Source organism: Cyprinodon variegatus, unplaced genomic scaffold, assembly GCF_000732505.1.
Source record: "Cyprinodon variegatus isolate N-32 unplaced genomic scaffold, C_variegatus-1.0 Scaffold1144, whole genome shotgun sequence".
In the NCBI taxonomy this organism is placed as follows: domain Eukaryota; kingdom Metazoa; phylum Chordata; class Actinopteri; order Cyprinodontiformes; family Cyprinodontidae; genus Cyprinodon; species Cyprinodon variegatus.
In genome coordinates, this window is record NW_015151597.1 from 153,388 (window position 1) to 174,314 (window position 20,927).

At 36.0% G+C, this 20,927-nt stretch overlaps 2 protein-coding genes across 4 annotated transcripts in view; one reads left to right on the top strand and one right to left on the bottom strand.

The window, feature by feature from the left end:
* ca12 (carbonic anhydrase XII) overlaps positions 1-9,639 on the bottom strand; it is a 12,573-nt gene extending 2,934 nt beyond the window's left edge. Inside the window, exons 1-7 of the mRNA XM_015400752.1 lie at positions 9,401-9,639; positions 9,187-9,207; positions 5,876-6,055; positions 4,742-4,884; positions 1,095-1,190; positions 948-1,011; positions 130-287 (exon numbers count right to left, since the gene is read on the bottom strand). Of these exons, the coding sequence (XP_015256238.1) occupies positions 130-287; positions 948-1,011; positions 1,095-1,190; positions 4,742-4,884; positions 5,876-6,055; positions 9,187-9,207; positions 9,401-9,464 (726 nt within the window). The 5' untranslated portion in view covers positions 9,465-9,639. The remainder of the gene's footprint in view (positions 1-129; positions 288-947; positions 1,012-1,094; positions 1,191-4,741; positions 4,885-5,875; positions 6,056-9,186; positions 9,208-9,400) is intronic.
* Positions 9,640-15,523: 5,884 nt separating this feature from the next.
* LOC107101739 (boophilin-H2-like) lies at positions 15,524-19,132 on the top strand. 3 transcript variants are annotated; one of them, XM_015400759.1, is made up of 6 exons: positions 15,524-15,617; positions 16,777-16,968; positions 17,498-17,674; positions 17,761-17,805; positions 17,950-18,028; positions 18,789-19,132. In XM_015400759.1, exons 1-6 carry the CDS (start codon positions 15,551-15,553, stop codon positions 18,874-18,876), a joined length of 648 nt encoding a protein of 215 aa, XP_015256245.1. In that variant the 5' UTR covers positions 15,524-15,550; the 3' UTR covers positions 18,877-19,132. The 3 variants fall into 3 exon arrangements, with proteins under 3 accessions (XP_015256245.1, XP_015256247.1, XP_015256246.1); XM_015400761.1 differs by lacking the exon at positions 15,524-15,617 and adding an exon at positions 16,157-16,270; XM_015400760.1 differs by lacking the exon at positions 15,524-15,617 and adding an exon at positions 16,456-16,579.
* The last annotated feature ends 1,795 nt before the right edge of the window (positions 19,133-20,927 follow it).

A 20,927-nucleotide genomic window follows, 5' to 3' on the forward strand; every position in this document is an offset into this window, starting at 1 on the left:
AAATCCTTTTAGCACGCAGTTGATAGATCAGTTTGTACATTTTTTAGCGTGCGCAGGGAAATAGCTCACGTTTTTATACATACAAACCTTTGATAGATCCGGCCCAGAGTGTATTTGCATTCACTGTACCTGTTTTTGAGAAATAGTCACATGATTTCTGAAAATTGTCCACAGCACACTAGGATAGCACGGGGGAGTCGTCAGTGACCCGTCATAGCGATAGAACTCGTCCAAACGGTTAGGTAGCAGCGCTCTGACGTTGAAACCTGGAACCTGCACTTTATGATCTGACACATAAAAAAATAGCAAGATAGGCACAAATTAAGCATATTTATCTAATGCATCTACAAAGCTACATAATATTTTAACCTAAGTATTTCCTAAAATTTATAAGGACGATTTCTGATGTCTTGTATCTCAAAAGAAAAAAAAGGGAGTTCTAGGCATAGTTATTTGAGGGATCGGGCGGAAATATAAAGGGGAAAATCTTCATCTGTACACATTTTGTTTTAGCATATTTATTGCTATTGTTCATTGATTTCAAAAGGCGACGATGGAAAGATGTATTTCAATTAAAGGTGTCAGTATTTGAATAATATTCACAGAAAAATAAAACAATCTAATCCTTTCTCTGTTTTTAAAAGAAATAAAAAAATACTTATGGTGAAAGCTAAAGTTTGGTTTTATATATATATATATATATATATATATATATATATATATATATATACACATATATATGTGTTATTTGTTATATGTGTTATTTGAATTACTTTATATACATATATAAAAATGTCATCTTGCTTACATATATGCAAGATGACATTTTTAGTGTTAGCAATTATTGATGAGATGCAATGAACTTATATGATAAATAAAGGTCTACAAGTTGTATCATTCTATGTGATTTTAATAAATTCAAATTTGGGTTTAAATATATTACTCACCTCTGTATTTGATACCGTTGATAAACTTCAGAAATGTTTCATAGGCAGGATTAAAATCCCCAATCTATTGAGGAAAGCATTGTTAAGTAACCAATCTCTAAAATAAAAATAATTTGTCCCACTTTAAAAGGATCCATACATTCTCACCTCAATGAATACACCCAGCACAGCCAAACCATCCGATTTGTCTACAGCCATGGAAATGTTGGGGTACTTGTCTGAGTTGTAATGTACTACATGCATCTTTAAAAAAAGAAAAAAGGCATTAAAAAAAGAAATCATGGCAACAACCCTACATTTCACACTGAACTATTTTTGTTGTTTTGTTTGACAATAATTAGAGTCATAAACAGCACTGCATGTCTGAACCAACATTATTTTAAAGTATTCTAAGGTTTCATCCATATGAAGAATTTAATTTAATGCCACTCTTAGTTTAAAGGTTTTTAGGGAAACTATGAGGCTTGAAACATATTTATATTGATTACTTTTACATTACAACCCAATACAACTAATGGATTATGAAACTTTTTGCTATCTAGTTGGTAAATCATATTTTATGCCTGTGTTTTACAATCAGTTTTTACTTCATGTGCTAGTAAACTTAAGTGAGGATTAACTGTAGCAAGATCACACGCATTTATCAACATATACAGCAACTGTTGAAAAAAATCCTACGAGGCAGTACAATATATAATTTCCCCTTTGGAATCAGTAAAGAAAGAGAAAAGAAATATAGTAGTGTAGTGCTCAGAATACAGTATAAATGTTGGCGGTGATTGAATCAGGAGCTAAAGCATCAGAACCATGCATGAGAAAGTACCACCAACAGGTGGCGACAGTGTACAACAGATTTAAGTATGCTGATCGCCCACAGTGCAAAAATGTTTTCATGCTCTAAAAGGACTAAGTAAAGCCCCCGTCACACCCGTCAGCCTATGCCTGATGTACGAAAAATCTGGCAAAAGCGCTGGCATCAGTTGGATAATTTATGGGTATGCTCAAAATTTCTTAACGTATACCAGCGTATGCTCATACGTGGGGTATAAGTTACAGGTAAGTTATCTGAATGTTGACATATGTTAAGTGTAAGTTACTAATAAGTCGTGGCGTTTAGCTTATCCAAAACCTATGAGTAACTTGTGCATTAGTTATGCATAACTTATCCCCCAAACATATCAGCATATTTGACTTGTTCTAGACGACCTCTGAACTTGTTTCTAACGTAAATCTACTGTATAGCGTCTTATTGGCAGCGTTTTGTTATAAAAGGGGGCTCACAGGAGGAAACTTAGGAAACTTTTTTGGGGGGTGGGCAGTAAACAGCAGTCAGATTACTATCACAATCTAAGACATCTTTTTATGCAGACCGGGCGCATCACTGCTCTCCTCAGGAGAGGGGCTTGTGACATTTTATGGGCATTACGCTACCGTGCATTAAGCAAAAGTTAGGCTGTCGTTAAACATAAGTTCTGGACTTGTTATGAATACGTTATGTATACCCCCAAAATTGAAAAAATACATAGAATATTCAGCATTTGTTAGTGTTTTAGGAGATTCTGGGACGTCGAGCATACGCTGTCTAAATCGTGTGAAAAGACCCTAAACACTATCAGGGAACAAACCTTGACTTATATTGCTTTATGGTTTTTGGTAGTTTTATTTATAGGCGTAGTACATGACTAGGAGGCCACTTTAAAAAACATCAACTAACAAAATGTTATTCATTTAATTTTCTGGTTGCCATAAGCACATAAGCAAAGAGCAATGAAATATGTAAAAAAAGATATTAGTTTCTGGTAATTTTTTTCTTTAATACAATTAATTTTAAATATATTTTGTAAACAAATAAGGTGTTTCACATTTTTTACCTAATTTTATGCATAAAATATTTTTGACTAAATGTACAAAAGAAAAGGGGCTGACATTTTATGCTGACTGCTTAATACTTGAGAATGTGAATCTGAGATAAAAGTATTGTAATTAAAATTGGATTATAAATTTTGATTATCTTCATACTTAAAATTCTAGATAGTGGAGCTTCTCAGCAAGGGTTTGCCTGTGCAGATCGCAGTCATGCCAACCACATAATGGGTTCAAATTGGAGGCATCTGGACTTTTAAGTGAAAGTCCAGTTGCCTCCGATTTATTCAGTTTTGTGCTTAAGAAAGAGTTTTTGCAAATAGGAGATGGTACACCCTTACAGGTCCTAAAATCAGACTGTGTGTCCAAACTCTTTACTTTCCGAGTATGTGACTGTTTGGACATTTGTTAAAAATGTTCAAAAGGTGATATATTTGTTCACAAACTTTTACAAAGCCACACCCGAGATAAGTCATCTGTCCTAGTCTGACTGTGCTGCAAGTGAGATAAACTGACCAAAACTGAAGGGAATTGGTCGGAGTGCAGAGAACAGCACATGAGAATCTCTCTCCTAGACATGAACACAGTGTTGGACTGACACAAAGGAAAGCCAGATATATGACTGAACATAACACAAACTCAGGAAATTTAAAGTTTCTATTGCTTTCAGGAAAAGGAACAGGAATAGTCTTACCACACAGATATTTTTTCATAGCTTTGTGGTCCATCCACCCTGTATTCTATTCTATTCTATTCTATTCTATTCTATTCTATTCTATTCTATTCTATTCTATTCTATAAGGGAATTCCCAGTCAGTAAGAAGTGATTGGCATGGTGATTTCCTGTCAGTTTGACCAGTTTGTCATTGAGGGCAAATTTAATGACAATGCGTGTGTAGACTAACATGTGCATTTGTACTGTTTCTGGGAAATGTCTCATTTCTCCTCATCCCATCCTAAAAAAAAATGACCATTCATCATGGAACTGTGGTACTAAAGCTTGGCTAAAAAAAAAGACTTTAAAAAGATGCATGTTAGAAAAAAACTGAAGTCAAACCTCAACACCTTAGATGTGGCTGCCTTGTAAAAGAGGCAGTGTATGATAAAAAGCACACAGGTATGGTGGTCTCCACCCCTTTTGAATGAATTTGTGACATTTATTACATCTTATTTTTTTCCCATCTTATTTCAGCAGTAATGCCAGATTTTCTCCTTTATCTAAACTATCAAAATACGTTTTACAGATGTGGTTATATACCACAGCATGTAACTTTCTTCTACTTTAAGCCTTTAAAATCCTGCTGCAATAAAACACTGGCTCCCTGGGCAGCATAAGTATGAACGTTTAAAGTAAAAGTAGCAGTGGGACGCAATATGGGAATCTTACTGCCAAAAATACAGGTTTTAGATTATAAATAAATAGAGTTTTTCCTTGTTTAAGGAAATGTATGCAAAGTTGTAATAAGTCGCATTGTTTTATCTTGTCTCTGAGACAGATAAGATGCCAGATAGGAAGTTTAATACACTGTCAGGAAACTGCAACCAATGCAAAACTGCATGTTTCTTGAGGATGAGCTGAATCAACATTAAATGGTGTCATCGTCTCTGATGTCAGTGCCAATCAAAAGGTCGTCACTTTTGTCATGAAGCGTTAAATCATTGTTGAGAGGGATGTCACCTGAAATAACAGATATAAGAAGGTTGTTTATGTGTTCATTATGTATGATTTTATAGCAGAGACATGTCTGAATTATCTGTCTTCTGTTTGAACTTCTTGCAACTATGTAACCGGGAATTAAACCCAGGTCCTTTGCATAGAGGTGAAGACATTTGACCTCTTTACCATGGAGACTGCATCAACAGAACATTTTTATTAATCTATATTTTTTATGTTAATTAACACTGAGAAAAAGGACATGCTATCAGATTACCTCTGCTGCGTACTGCCTACTGTTAACCGTGTGTTCAGATCCTGCAGGCCGACTGGAGGAGCCCCAGTGGAAATGCAGCTGAGCTGCAGTATAACGATGACGCAGGCTGGAGATATACATCTTGGGGGGCAGAGATATTTGCACTGCAAATCAATCAAAATAAACAGAAAAGAGTCACAGCTGCTTTACAGCTATCAAGAGGAATTCTTTTTAACCTTGTCCAAAGTAAGAAAGTCAGCATGGCCCCTGAGCCACCAAGGTTGTAAAACTGCATTAAATGCAGTTAATTTTGAAGTGTTGCATGTTTCACTCCACATGTTCAGTGTGTCATGACTGCTTACGCATGAAAAACTTGTGTCAGCTCTTTTCAAAACATGCATCATACAAGGACGTCACTCAGCTTGTGGTGCGAAGGTCCATCCCATCAGCAACCATAAGCACTAACCTACTCTTTGCATTCCGTCACGTTTCCATCACCTGTTCACTTACAGATATACCTCATGTTGAATCATAATTTTGACCTGGCAGACGTTGCATGCATGTTAAGCACAACCGTCATAGAAATTCCTGATGAAATCTTTGAAGGATTGTGTCAGACGTCTGTTGAATCAGCCTCACAAAATCAAGAATAAAGCACCAACTCTACCCAAGAAGTCTTTTTTTTTTAGCTTTTTTCTACAGTGTGTTCTGATTGCAAGCAATTCTCTTTATTGCTAATTTGGCTATAAATAGAAACCGCATATAAAACCAATTTCTCTGGGCTGAGCTACAAGTCAAGGCAGAGAAACACCCTTGGCATGAATTTTCCTTTACTAAATCTGGAGCCATTTTTTTGAAGACAGGATAGTTAAGATAATAAGAGACTGATTACAGAAAATTGCAGTTGCTAAACTGGAAGGATGATACTCTCCTTATTTTTTGTGTTGACCCAGACATTATATCTCCATATTTCTATGAGGCCATTTCTATTGAATATCTTTTCGAGTTAATAATTTAAACTTTAAGAGCATCTGCGTTTCAAACCATACAAAGCTATTGTTTGCTCTGTTTCTATTAAAGGTCGTTCCACCTAATTAGAGATTAACATCAACACTGTTTAATACTTGATGATACTTTTAGTAGATTTTTACTCACAAGAATGTCCATTATTTCCCAGAGTGAGTTGTTCATTTGGTGACAGGTTGTAGTTTTGAAGCTCAATCGGACGCAAAGCTGGATCGAACCTCAGCAGCTCTGATTTGATGTCTATTGGAGACTGGAAAGCACCTCCACAGAAGGGGTAATGCTTGGACCAGTGATGCTCTCCTTCCGGTCCTGCAACATCACCATTTAAACACTTTCAAAAAATGTATTAGTGACTGGAAGAGGTACCTAAAAAGAAAGCCCACATGTGCTTCGATTCAAAGAACCAGCTGCAAGCTTCATATTCTATGTAAATTCTTATTTTTTATAAGAGCAATATAAGTGCAATTAGACACAATCTAAATCTTTTAATCAATTCATATTAAGGTAGCAGGTGTGGAAAACAAGGTCTATAAATCCTGAGAGGAGCATATGTTTAATCATTAATGTACATTAAATCACTGAACAAGTTGTAATGGATTCTAAATGAAACTGTTTGGAGTTTTTTTTGTAGAAAAACCTTCGCTGGTGTATGCAGGATTTGCAAGAGTATACGAGCAAATCTTTTTTTATACTTTGTTGCTTTAAATTATATTTACAATATATTTTATTGGGATTTGATCAAATAGACCAATAAAGTACTTCAAAGTTGTAAATTGGAAGAGGAATGAGTCATTATTTCCTTTTTACCTATAAATATCTAGCTAATACTTTTATTTAAATGTCTTTTACTCTTAAGAATATGCAACACATTGCCTTCAGAATCAATTTTGTTATTAAATAAAAGAGGCTTTTTTTCCATTGAAAGCATGACACAAGACTGGCATTAATGCAAGAATATGGAGGAATATGGAAAAGTGAGATTATAGAAAGAATGTCAAACTATGCTCTAATTTTAGCTTGCCATACATTATTGGGAATCTTTAAAATTTGAAACAGAGGCGAATGTTTTTCTTCCAGTAGGACACAATCCAAAACATAGAACCATAAACCTATACGATCAGAGCTACACAGAAATTGGTTAAAATCAAAGCATATTAAAGAGTTAAACTGACCCAGTCAACTAATGTGATCATATAAGTTAGGTGAGCTTGAGCTTTTTTAAATAAATAAAAAGCTCTTGTATTAGTCTATAAATGTGCAAAATGGATAGAGGCATGATCCAGACACTGGTAATTTTAATAAGAGATGGTTTTATCAAACAGGGGAGAACAACGTCTTTATCTAATAAGAGGTTTCCATTTACCACAAGGTGGCAGATGTATACACTGGTTGTTCTAGTCATGCACTCACACAAAGTGACCTCAGCTGTATGGATGTGTCTCCAAAAGTAATAAGTCAAACTGCCCTTCAAAATAAAGTTTGAGATATTTGGATTTCATAGCTTTTGAATTAGATCATCAATCACAAGCAAGACCAAGATTTTTGGATGAATGAGTTTAAACAGTTGCATGAAAAGCCCTGGAAGCATATTCCTCTACTGGCTGAGTGTTGGCACTAAATAATGACCCATCCAGAATTAATCAGATATTTCATCATTCAGCACTTGCCAACCATCCATAGTAAATACTGAATGATTCAGCATGATAGCTTTGGCCTGGCATTCAGATGAATGCGTATTGACTACAAGAGACATGCCAATGAGCGTCAAACAAAGCTGCGAAATATCCAATGCTCAATGTTTAACTGAGAGAAAACCATCCAACAATAACAACAAAAATGTACACTTATGAATATAATTGCTCAATTTCCACCCTTATTTGTTGTTTAATTTAAACCGGATTGTCCTTCAGCTAAAATCTGACGGTCCCCTGGCAGTGCCGGCTTAATCATATGTGTCTGTGGGTAATTTTCAAAATACAGTCTGCTCTGTGTAGCGGTAACCATAAATTAGGAGAGTTAGAAAGTTTTTTTTGGAGTGATCTATTCAGAACAGTCACAATCAACATCCCGAGTTAAGATTTATTGTGTGTCCTCAGCTAGAGGGTGAAGCGTTGGGGGGTTAAATTGTATGACTCAGCACAGACCATGTCAAAAAAAAAAAGAATGTGCTACCAGCTTCACAAATTACTCTACAATAAAAAAAAAAAAAACTATCAGGGCTCTGGATGTAAGGGAGGAGGAAATGCAGCAGCAGTACTCTGAAAACATGGGATTTTTTTATTGTATACTGTGGTTTAATAGAAAAGCTGCATAGAACATTACTGCATATAAAAACAATAAATACATAATGGAACTATTTAGTCTTTTTATGGTTTTATGCGGCACAGATCAGGCCATTCTACCCTATTAAGTGTCTTAATTTCTCGATAAAAATATATAAAGCTTTAAAAAAAATTGCAACACTTCATATGTTTTTATTCTAATAAACCTGTACATAAAAAATAAAACAGTGTTTATTTAAGGATTTGAATGCTTTAAGGTGGTTTTCAGTACAATCTAATCACTGATTGCAAAAGATTGTTTAGACGCAGTGATACAGAGAGAAGAGGTCACGACGTGACCACAGTTTATGTAACAAACTCCTGGGTCAAGAAGTCCTCAGACCTTAAGGCATGACACAAAGGCAAGTCAACCGCTAATGCAATGTTTTGGATGCAGAGCTTGCAGAAGAACCCTACAATGAAACGAGGTAACTACAATGTCAGTAGGTGTCTTACCATGTCACTGGAAAATCATAGTAGGCTTAATTTTTCCTTTGACCATGAAGCCAGCATTTTGCACTTCCATAGTGCCCTACCATTTATCAACGAAAACAAAACAAAACAAAAAAAACTTTCTACAATAATTATATCACACAGAGAGTTGGAGGAAACTAAGTTCTGATGAAATTCTCCATGAAACGAAATCAATTGTCTCTTTCTCTGTTTGAAAAGACAAAAAGTTGCAAACGTTTAAACTTGAAGTTATTTAATTTACCTTTCCATTAAAATGTAGTTAATTTTGTGCTTACATTTCACCAAAAATAGAATTGTATAAAATAAAAATCTGATGATCATATTTATTTTTATTTTTGCATTCAGAAATTTAAATATAAAAACCTGAAAATACTTTTATGCATTCAAACTTATTTTTAATCTTTGTACAGGAGAGAAAATGAATGATTGCTCAAGAAAGAAGGGAGTGGGAATAAATGGATTTATGTGAATGTTCTCTTTTAGATACAGTACATTAATATTGCTTCTGGATGCAGATATTCATAATATTTAATCAGTTTGAATTGAGTTTAAAATCAACGGCCACTGAAATATATCCTATAAGACAAAGCATATATTAAACGTGGGGTTTAATGATATTTACAGTGGAAATACATTCAGACTTACCCCTGTATGTCCATTTAGCGCCTGAAAGAGACAAATAAATAAAGTAAGTTATTGTTTCTTTCATGTTTATTTTAAAAAAAAAACCTCAAAGATCGCAACTGGTAATTGATAATAATGCCAAAAAAAGACAGTAGACCGAATCCAATCCCATTTTATCAGAAAGGTAAATCTTCCTAAGCAGATGCTCATGTTTTTCATCCAGGACGGAGCTTACCGTGCAGGACTCGGAGGGCAGCCAGCTGCAGGAGCACACAGGCGGTGAAGCTCAAAGTGCGCATCTTGACCTCCTCCAGTAACAGCTCCGGGATCTTGGAGCGCCCGTCTTCGGATAGCCTTTTATAACCATGCTGTTGGCGCAAACTGACGTCAGATCATCAACGAAACCGGTCGTCTGATTCCCCCCAAGTCACCGGAGGGTGACAGCCATGGAGCGGCCAAAGCGCAGGCAGTGAAAGCGCTCATTGAGGTCTCCACCTCATTCTAGAACTGCAGTAACGCTTTACACTCTATCATCTACTGTGGTAACTACACACATTGCACTAATCTGAACTTTCATCATGTTGTTTCTGTATGCTGAGTGACTCCACTATGGCATTAAAGTTAATAACATTCAAACTATAACAGGTATGACAAATGTACAGAAGACGATTAGGGCCACTGAAAAAAAAAATTAACTGATTTTTAAATATTATTTCAGTTTAATATAGGAAACAAAAAATCAGAATTCTGACTTTAATTTCAGAATTTAGACGCTGTTTTCCCCTCAAAATTCTGCGTTTCAGCTCAGAATTCTGTGTTTAATCTCAGAATTCTGACTTTTTTCTCAGAATTCTGACTTTGATCTCGGAATTCTGACTTTAGTCTCAGAATTCTGACTTTGATCTCGGAATTCTGACTTTAGTCTCAGAATTCTGACTTTGATCTCAGAATTCTGATTTTGATCTCAGAATTCTGGCTTTTCTCAGAATTCTGACTTTAGTCTCAGAATTCTGACTTTAATCTCAGAATTCTGACTTTATTCTCTAATTTTGACTTTTTTTTAGAATTCTGACTTTAATCTCAGAATTTTGACTTTAATCTCAGAATTTTGGATCTTAATGTAGATGGGCACCATGAAGGAAGAGATGTGGGAGCACTCAGCTTGACTGACAAAGATGTGAGTTGTTTGGGAGGGCCAGTTACAGACAAAATTAGGTGACTTTTTACGTGCCTGAGCGATCCCCGGTGATGCTATTTCATTAATGGAAGAGCAGAAGGTGATCAAAACAAGAGAGCTAGTTTAGTCTCTAAAACAGACATGGCTACGGCCTGATGCTATCATGTTTGTTATTTGTCAGAATTCAGTCAGAATTCTGAGATTAAAGTCAGAATTCTCAGAAAAATATTATAATTCTGAGAAAAAAAGTCAGAATTCTGAGATTGAAGTTAGGATTCTGAGAAAAAAGTCAGAATTCTGAGATTAAAGTCAGAATTCTGACTTTTCTTATATTATACATAATTTTTTTTTTTTAAATCAGTTAACTTTTTTATTCTTTCAGTGGCCCTAATCCTCTTCCGTACAAAGTGATGTCCCTCAGTTGTGTATATGTGTACACTAAATTATATAAGCTGCACCGTTTCTCTTGTTGAAATGCCAAAATTAATCGTTTTACTTGGATTTCAAGTGATAAACTATCTCAAGATAGAAAATAATCATAATATAAGGTAACATGATAGTTGCAATATGATGCTATTATTGTCTATATGGAAGCTGGATTGGAGCTCTTCTGCTTGACTGTGTGTTTCCTGGACGGTGCCGCTTGTGGTGCTTGTTGACAGTTGCCTTTTTATCTCTGCTTCTTTTTCTGTCAGCTTCTGTCTCCTTGAACCCCAGTCGGCCTCAGCAGATGGTCGCTCACACTGAGCCTGGTTCTGCTGGAGGTTTCTTCCTGTTTTTCCTCTCCACTGTCATTACATGCATGCTTGGTGTGAGGGATTGCATTTAAGTCAATGAGTCGATACAATCAACTGGTTTTCCTTTGATAGAAAACTTTGATTCAGTTTGACTCTAAGATCTGGTTGAATTGCGTCTGTAAAGTGCCTTGAGATGACGTGCTGTTAATTGGCACTATATAAATAAACTGAATTGAATTGAATCATATAACAATAATGATATGATTTTACTTTAGTGTTTATTTTATATCATCACATTAACCCCAAAACCCTTGTTGGGCTTTTTTAATTTTATTGATCAAGGACCAATGCTGATATAACAGAACCAGAAGTCAATTTTAAATACATTGGGAAGCAAAGTTTTCCATCTGTTTTAATGGCCTGTAATCCACATCTAAATCCTACTGAGGATCTGAAGCAAGAATTGGAAGCTTTTTTGATGTGCAAACTGGTAGAGAGACATACCCCAAAAATAGCGTATTTGCAGCCAAATAAGTAGATCAGCAAAGTACACTCACCGGCCACTTTATTAGGTAACCCATGCTTGTAACGGGTTGGACCCCCTTTTGCCTTCAGAACTGCCTCAATTCTTCGTGACATAGATTTAACAAGGTGCTGGAAGCATTCCTCAGGGAGTTTGGTCCATATTGACATGATGGCATCACACAGTTGCCGCAGATTTGTCCGCTGCACATCCATGATGCGAATCTCCCATTCCACCACATCCCAAAGATGCTCTATTGGATTGAGATCTGGTGACTGTGGAGGCCATTTGAGTACAGTGAACTCATTGTCATGTTCAAGAAACCAGTCTGAGATGATTCCAGCTTTATGACATGGCGCATTATCCTGCTGAAAGTAGCCAACAGAAGTTGGGTACATTGTGGTCATAAAGGGATGGACATGGTCAGCAACAATACTCAGGTAGGCTGTGGCGTTGCAACGATGCTCAATTGGTACCAAGGGGCCCAAAGAGTGCCAAGAAAATATTCCCCACACCATGACACCACCACCACCAGCCTGAACCGTTGATACAAGGCAGAATGGATCCATGCTTTCATGTTGTAGACGCCAAATTCTGACCCTACCATCCGAATGTCGCAGCAGAAATCGAGACTCATCAGACCAGGCAACGTTTTTCCAATCTTCTAATGTCCAATTTCGATGAGCTTGTGCAAATTGTAGCCTCAGTTTCCTGTTCTTAGCTGAAAGGAGTGGCACCCGGTGTGGTCTTCTGCTGCTGTAGCCCATCTGCCTCAAAGTTCGACGTACTGTGCGTTCAGAGATGCTCTTCTGCCCACCTTGGTTGTAACGGGTGGTTATTTGAGTCACTGTTGCCCTTCTATCAGCTCGAACCAGTCTGGCCATTCTCCTCTGACCTCTGGCATCAACAAGGCATTTCCGCCCACAGAACTGCCGCTCACTGGATGTTTTTTCTTTTTCGGACCATTCTCTGTAAACCCTAGAGATGGTTGTGCGTGAAAATCCCAGTAGATCAGCAGTTTCTGAAATACTCAGACATGCCCTTCTGGCACCAACAATCATGCCACGTTCAAAGTCACTCAAATCACCTTTCTTCCCCATACTGATGCTCGGTTTGAACTGTAGGAGATTGTCTTGACCATGTCTACATGCCTAAATGCGCTGAGTTGCCGCCATGTGATTGGCTGCTTAGAAATTAAGTGTTAACGAGCAGTTGGACAGGTGTACCTAATAAAGTGGCCGGTGAGTGTATTTGCTTAGTGAGGTTTATACAAATGCTAGTCACACTTCTCAGTTATTTTTGTTTTAATGATTGAAAAAATAAACAAAAAAACAAAAACAAAAAACAAGCATGTATTCTTTTGAATTCTTTTCTTTGGCATTTTACACAAAGTCTCATTAAAATGTGCTGAAGAATAGGACGACAATACAATGAAATCTAAAAGAAGATCAAAGCATATGAATACATATGCAAAGCATGTGCATGAATTTCTTAAGCTTGATTGATCAATTGGTTGATTGATTGATTGATTGATTGATGATATCAAAGTTTTGCTTTTACTTTTCAAAGCCAGGTTTCTTCTTCTTTTAAACTTCTGATATATTCCTGTTCTGTGATGTGCCTACTTAATTTTCAATCTTCAGAACTTACTGCTTGGCTAGTAACCTTTTCACCACTAGTTAATAAAGCCCATTATCCACTTCTACAGGGAAATATCTATGGGATTGACTCACCCTTGACATCTTAGGTAAATCAAGGACAGGGATCTTGTATTCGCAGCACTCTTCATCATGAAATCTTTTGCAACGTGTGTCAACCACAACATGGCTCATGAGCTCTCAGAAAGTTTTGAACACTTTCCAAACCAAAAAAAGCTATAATAACACTCATTCCATTGGCTCATTACCGTCTCTTAAGACAACATTACAATTTTGTTGCACCAGTGGAGATTTTGTTTGTTTGTTTTTTTGCATATTTTCAAAATAATAATAAAAAAAATAATAATAAAATAGAAAAGCATTTACAATATAAATATATATTGTATGTTCTCTTGTATTTTAAGTGTTTCCTATTTTGTTTCTGGTTATATTTTGAAAAATTCCAACTCTGCATTGGACTGAAACCAAAAGATAAATGATGGCTTGCTAAAAAAGTAAGTAGAGAGCATTTATTTTACCTTCCAGCACAGGAAGAAGAGCCGGCTGGTTTTGGTGCCACTTCTGCCTCTCAGTAATGTCAGGTATACATATCTTTTTCTTTTTTTTTATAAACCAGCAAATATTACTCACTCATCTGTGCTTGTGCTGAAGTAGCAGTTTTTTTACTATAATTATTAGTAACTCTGAAACAATGAGATCCTTCTGTCTGAGTCTGAGTTACAGCGGACTGGACGTTTCAGAGAGAAGCTTAATGAACTTCCTTTGGTAAAATGTATGATTTCATAGAACTGATTCTGTAAAGTTTTTTTAGATGAAGTGGTGTGAATTGGTGCAATACAAATACACTGAATTTTATTTAAAAAGAAGTGAAATGTAAATATTTAAACTGACCAGAGAAATCTACCTTTTACATTTTCGCAATATGGTTTTGGTATAGACTGCAAGGTGACGCACTGTTGCCTTGCAACAAGAAGGTTCTGGGTTTGATCCGCGGCCCGCGGTCTTTCTGCATGGACTTTGCATGTTCTCCCCATGCATGTGTGGGTTCTCTCCAGGTACTCCGGCTTCCTCCTACGGTCCAAAAACATGACTGTTAGAGTAATGGGCTTCTCTATATAGTCCTAAGGTGTGTGCGTGTGTATCGTTGTGCGTCTTTGTGTGTCTCTGTGTTGCCCTGCGACAGACTGGACACCTGTCCAGGGTATATCCCGCCTCTTACCGTATCTACCTCTCGTTGATGGCCGGAGACATGCACCGGCCCCACTGTGACCCTGACAAGGAGTAAGCTGGAGAAAATGTATGGATGGATGGATTCCTGGTATGTTTATTTACTTTAGACCCAAACTATAAAATATTCTATGACATTAAAACTGTACAGTAAAAAAAAAAGGAAAATTTGGCAAAACTAAAAATACTAAGGCAAACTTTGGGAAATTTTTAAGTTTAGGTCTTTCATTTAATCATTAAAGTTTTGCTTTCAAGTTTGCCGAACTTGGAATTATATGTTATTTTAACCTGACATGCTGATTTTTTCCAACCTCTTTGAAAGCTGTGATGACTTAGATTTAACCATTAATCTTAAAGTTACTACTTAAGAAACATACTTTTTAACCTTAGTATGGAAGTTTGTCATTCCTATTTCTACCTAACCCTTTTTTGTTTCTGGGAGAGTGACAGTGAGAGTTTCAACCTCTGACGTTTACAGTTGTTCCAAGAAGAAAATGCTCTGCTTGCTAACCACCAGGCCACAACACAGCAGTTCCAAACCCTGATTACTGACAGTTAAACTTTAAACTTAAATATGAATTAGATAAAAGGCTTTATTGACATTGCACAGGACAGACCGTGTTATTTTGCTTGGCAGCGTTTCTTTAGCATTAATTTTTATTGTTTAAATTGAAAATTAAAAGAACATTGAGCCTCTTAACTCCAAAAACTAGCTCCAAAAATTGGATTTCATGCATTCCACTACAAAAACACAAAAGTTAGCTGAACGTTCACCTTTTGAAATAACCTTAAAGGTATAAGGACTGGCAAATCACTCGATAAAGTTGAAGATTTCATCTACCTTGGTTTTCTTAACCAGATTAATTCATTGTTGAGAGAAACTTTTTTTTAGTTGAGGAAAAGGAAGTTGGCTTTTTTACGATTTTGCACGCCATCAACTTCAGTTTCGAATGAGTCACCATAAGGGAACTAGAGTCCAAAGTTCAATAACAAGCACCCACTCCCATCGTAGTTTATGGTCCTCTGTCAGTCCAGTGAGGAGAGCACAAGGACTAACAGCAATATGAAGGCCCTTCTGCTTTTAGGGACTTTTCTGTCTGCACTACACCTCAGCAACTCACAAAAACAGGGTATGGTGATTTTTTTTCTTAAAAAGGAAAATTTAACCAACGATCTAATTAGGAATTTGTTTTGTAAATTGGAAACTTGTTTTCCCTAATGAGCGCCAGGTTAGCATATTACAGGCAAATGTTTGGAAACAGTTTGAAATGTAATTGTTTTCATGCTGTTACCTAAATCTGAACAAGCTAGTTTACACAAAACTGTAATCTTGAAAGTAAAATTTTCCCTTAGGTTATTTAGATGCTACTTGGGTGTTATTTTTATCTGACGCATGGGTCGGCTGAGACTCTAGACATGGAGTAACAGGGCAAAACAAGTTAGTTCAGCAAAAATCTGTCGATTTTGCAGGTAAAAACAAAACGTCGCTCTTAAAGCAGCTATTACCACAATGTCATTGTACCTTTATGTTATGTGCATGTTGTGACCTGAAGCTGAAATTACAGTATTTCACGGATGTTTATTTGAAGGAAATGTTATTTATAACTTCCCTCTCCTGTTAAGATGACCAGACGTTTCAAACCATCAGTCAGCACCTGAGCTGAATATACCCTGTTACTTAGTTTGAATAAATATTGTTATACATTTTTTTTTCACTTTGAAGATATAAAACTTTGATTTTAATGTTGCTTTAGTAAGCTGGTGAAGATTCTCAGTCATTCAGGTAATAGTCATTCCAAAAATGTAAAAAAAAAACATTGGACTTGTTTTCCAAGTTTGTAGACGTTTTGCTTCCCATTTAGAAAGCCTTCTCAATTCAAAATGTCTGGAGCAGAGTTATGTTCCAGGGCTTCTCCAAGCCTGGAATTCGATGCTGCTCCAGACATTTTGATGTTTGCATGTGTGTTAGTTTGGTAATGTGTGCAAGTTTTGGTAATTATCCCCTCAAAATGAGGAATACATTCTTTTTTTTAAGAACTACTTGAAAGCGCTATCTTTTTGTGAAACCTGCGGAGAGCAAACCGGCTGAAAAGTACATGACACATTTTATTGCTGTTGTAAAACAGGGAGTGGGTCTCTGGTGATCATCTTAGTTAAACATTAGTTATAGATCTTCTAAAGGTTCCTGTTCCAACGTGTTTTATTCTAAGCAAAAGCAGAACTTTACTGGTTTTGTAAATAAAATTAAAATAAACAAGGTTTTTTTCTCTTTTTTTCATCGTCCAACAGATTTCTGTACGCTGCCCATGGATCCAGGTGAAGGCTCAACCTTTAATTTTGCTGTGTATTACAATCCTGACAAAGACCAGTGCTCGCCTTTCTTTTACCAAGGCCAGGGAGGAAATGCCAACCGTTTTCAGAGTGAAAGAGATTGTATGAGAAACTGCTCATATAATTCAGAAGAAAACTACCCCATGGATGGTGAGTAAGCTTTTCATTGTTTTTGGAGAGAAAAATTTGTTTCACTTTGAGGTTTGAATATAACTTTGGCTTTTTCCTTGCCTCTAATCTGTAAATACAAATCATAGGAAATGTAGCTGCTAAGATTGTCTTTAAGAACATTAAGAACATCCCTTGTGCTGTTGGTGAACTTTGGTATAAGAGGCCCTGATAAGAGTTTTATGACCTAAGGTACCATAAAAACTAAACCTACCTGAGTAGGAGAAACTTAAGGAAAACCTCATAACAATATTGCACAAAGGATCCCAGAATGGTTCTTTTTTTCTGGGCAGCAGGTTTTAAAGGTTTTAAGAATTCAATTTGTGTCATCTAATGCAAGGATGCTACATATCTAGATTTTGTAATATAGATGCGCCACCAAGTGGTGAAAATGTATGTTCATCAACAGTGACATATTCAGCAATATTTGTGAGTCTTGCATCAATAAAGTGGATAAGTCTAATTAAACAACTACTGCCATGAAAGAACTGACAGTATTTTCTTCTGACAGAAAGAGAAGCCTGTCGCTTCAAATATAAGAAAGGAGGATGTAGCGGTTTCTACTTGAGATACTACTATGACGCCGCTTTTGACAAATGCAAAAGATTTATCTGGACAGGCTGCTTTGGAAACGGAAACAGATTCTTTGACCAAACCAGCTGCAATGCCACCTGTGTTGGCATCCATGGTGAGCAGATATTTTTCTTAAATGCACAAAGTTGTTTATCTGTGTTTTTTACTTTAATTCTCAAAGGAGATTGCTGTGTTTCTTAGATGACAGGGATGAAGAGGAGGAGCACGAGTCAGACACTCCTGTTGGTAAGTAAGGACAGGGAGAAATATCCTCACAGCTGCTAAATAAAAATGTTTGGATTTGATACATTTATTCAAGAGAAAACTTGAAGATTGTGCCAATAGTCTTGATATTTTGCCCTCACACATCACTTCTGTTATCTTCAACAGCCATCATCTGTGGAGTTCTGCTTGCCGTTATCGTTCTCTCTATCTTAATAACTGTGACAGTCCTCACGGTTAAGTCAAAGTAAGTCTGCCTTGTTTGGCTTTTCCATTTTTTTTCTTTTATAAAGTTCATCTAAAAACTGTTGTGTTTTTTATTCAGTTCTATTTGCTCTTATAACCCTGACTATACTATACTAAACTAAACTATACTTGTGCAAGAAATTGCCCTCAAATATTCCTTAAATTTGCCAATGCAGATAAACCAGCATTTATTAAAATAAATATAAACACAGGGGCTGTTTGGACATCGGTTATGGATTTGTCAAGGAACATTAGTTAATGAATAACAAAGAACACAGCAGATAGGTCAGGGATACATATTTGGAGGATTTTAAAGTTTTATTGGGTTACAAAGCAATATTGGCGCGCTTTCAATACCTCAACCACTGTTCAGTCTCGTATTTAAAAAAGTTAATTGAGGAATACCTAAAACCTGTCAAAAGACCAGTGTTACCACAACTGATGTGTCTGACAGACATTTATTAGAGTAGCAGAAATAGATTGCTGAAGAGTTTAAAGAAAACCACTGGTTGCCAATGAGATTGTAGTGGAGGTCTACTGTGCAACAGGGCGTGTAGCTTAACATACAGAAAAATCATTTCAGTCTGCTGAAAGCACTGATATAGGAGGACTATTTAAAATTGGGCTATATATGCAAACTACTCTTTTTAGATTTTGATAAATCCAACTATACACCTCTATATTCATTTGTTATCTGTTGAATAATAATATGTGAAATCAATTATCTCTCTAACCTATTTCCCTATCTCTTGCTTCTCTAGAAAAAAAAAGCAAAAGAAGGGAGGAGGGAAGAACAAGGACCCCAAAAGCGAAGCACCTCTTCAGGAAGCTGCGTTGGAAATGACATAGAAAATCTCTTCTCCTGCAAAACATTTCACTTAGTTTTTTTTTTTTAATTTGGTTGCCATAAAGAACTAATTTTTTTGTGTCTTGAAACCAAATGCCTCAATTTTACCTCTGAAGACTGCATTCAAAGTCCCATTAAAAAGAAAGAAAAAAAGAAGTTGTACTTTAAATAAGAGCTCTGGTTTTTTTATATTACCTGCAAATGTTTTTTTTGTTTTTGTTTACTTATTCTTGTCATCTCACAGATTCAACCAATATTTTCAAGTATAGGTGTGTAATCAAAGGAAGAATAAATTTTGTATGAAATTTAAACTATTCAGAAATCAGCTTTAAATCATAATAAAACAGAAATCATATTTCCATTAAATATCTAGCTTTTTAAGATTTTTTTTTTTGCCTTAAATATTAACTTGTCATGCCTAGCAGTTGTGAAAAGAAAACAAACAAAAGTAACATTTACAGATATGTAATAAAAATCTTACTTGTTTTAAAAGTTTGCTTTTACATTGGCTGGTGTTCTGATATGATTATATTCTCTGAATTTGTTATATGTGGTGTTTTTTTCTTGCATATGCAGGAGTTTTTCTTTCAATTAGTGCTAGAACCAATATTCTCAGTATTGTTTCCGAAATGAATTTCAGGCTATTTTTGTGCTTTATGTAGTGTTTGCACTGCAGTGTGCACCAATAAAATATATGATTTTGTTTAATGAATTTCAATTCAATGTCAACCCCTCCATATTTACTACCATTGATACATTAAACCTTTTTGGTGACTGTTAAATTACTATCAACAAAGCTGTGCAACACATGCATAAGACGTTGTTAATCTCTTTAGGTGTCTCAGCATTTGATTTATTTGGACATTCTATTAAATTTGATACTTACCCAGGTAGATTTTTAGCAGCAAATCTGGTTTAATATAAAAAAATAATAATTTACATTGATCTCAAAGGGAGCCCCTCCAGTTCAGTTCAATTACCGGTAATCTTATTTATGTAGCACCAATTCAAAACACATGTCATCTAAAAGAACTGTATAGAGATCACAGCTTTGATAAAAAGTTTTTATCAAGAAAACCAGTTGATTTGCATCCAGACATCGACTTGCAGGACATGTTTTTGTTTTGTTGTTAAATTTTTGCAGCAATCTCTCCCACCAAGGAAAACTCTCTTTTAACAGAAAGAACCCTCCAGCAGAACCAGGCTCAGTGTGAGAGGCCATCTGTCGAGGCTGACTGGGGTTCAAAGAGATACAGTGGAAGCAGACATAGAGAAAGAAGCAGAGATACAAAGGAAACTATTAACTAGCACCAAAGGTGACCCCCTCCAGAAAAGACACAACCAAGCAGACGAGCTCCTGTCAAAGGATGAAGGAGAGCACAAAAGTCAGTAGCAGTAAAAGAAACAGGACTACACTGGAAAAAATAGACCCAGCTCCATCATCTATAAACATCTAAAAAGAGAAGTTTATGGCAGCAGCCCAGCAGATCTTTCATTCCAGGATAGAGTCCCAGGCAAACAGGCGCAGACCATATGATGCTACGGTGTCAACAATAAGCAGAGAGAACATAAAGTTAGGAGTAGAACTAACAAATACTGCACAGTGGGAGAATAGAGCCATATATCTTAAAAAGCTGATACAAAATTCCAACAGAAAATATCTGAGTTGCAATTCTATAAAGACCATTTTTCTAAATATTATCCTCTAAAATTGTTTAAAACTGTAACTTGATACTGAAGAAAACTCAAGGTGAAAAAAATCAACCAACCCAAACAGAATCATGTTTGATTATGGATTGTGTTTATGTTCAACTTTCTGTTATTTCATAAAGCGGAAAAAAAAATGTATTCATTAATTAAAAACCAGTTTGAAGGATGACATCTACTACAGGAGGAATAAAATGATTAGAGAAAATATAGGATCCTTCCATCCATCTTCTCCCACTTACATGTATCCTGTCAGGGTCATGGTCTATATGTGCAGGTTTTGTACCAGAGGTAGTGTTACACCCTGTTACACTCTGTCACAGAAAATATAAGGTGTGATGCAAAT

Bases quoted from the DNA above. Each gene is read 5' to 3' on its own strand.
- LOC107101739 (XM_015400759.1), top strand. From the start codon at position 15,551: ATGAAGGCCCTTCTGCTTTTAGGGACTTTTCTGTCTGCACTACACCTC. The intron at 16,969-17,497 runs GTGAGTAAGCTT...TTCTTCTGACAG, and splicing joins AGAAAACTACCCCATGGATG to AAAGAGAAGCCTGTCGCTTC. The intron at 17,675-17,760 runs GTGAGCAGATAT...TGTGTTTCTTAG, and splicing joins CACCTGTGTTGGCATCCATG to ATGACAGGGATGAAGAGGAG.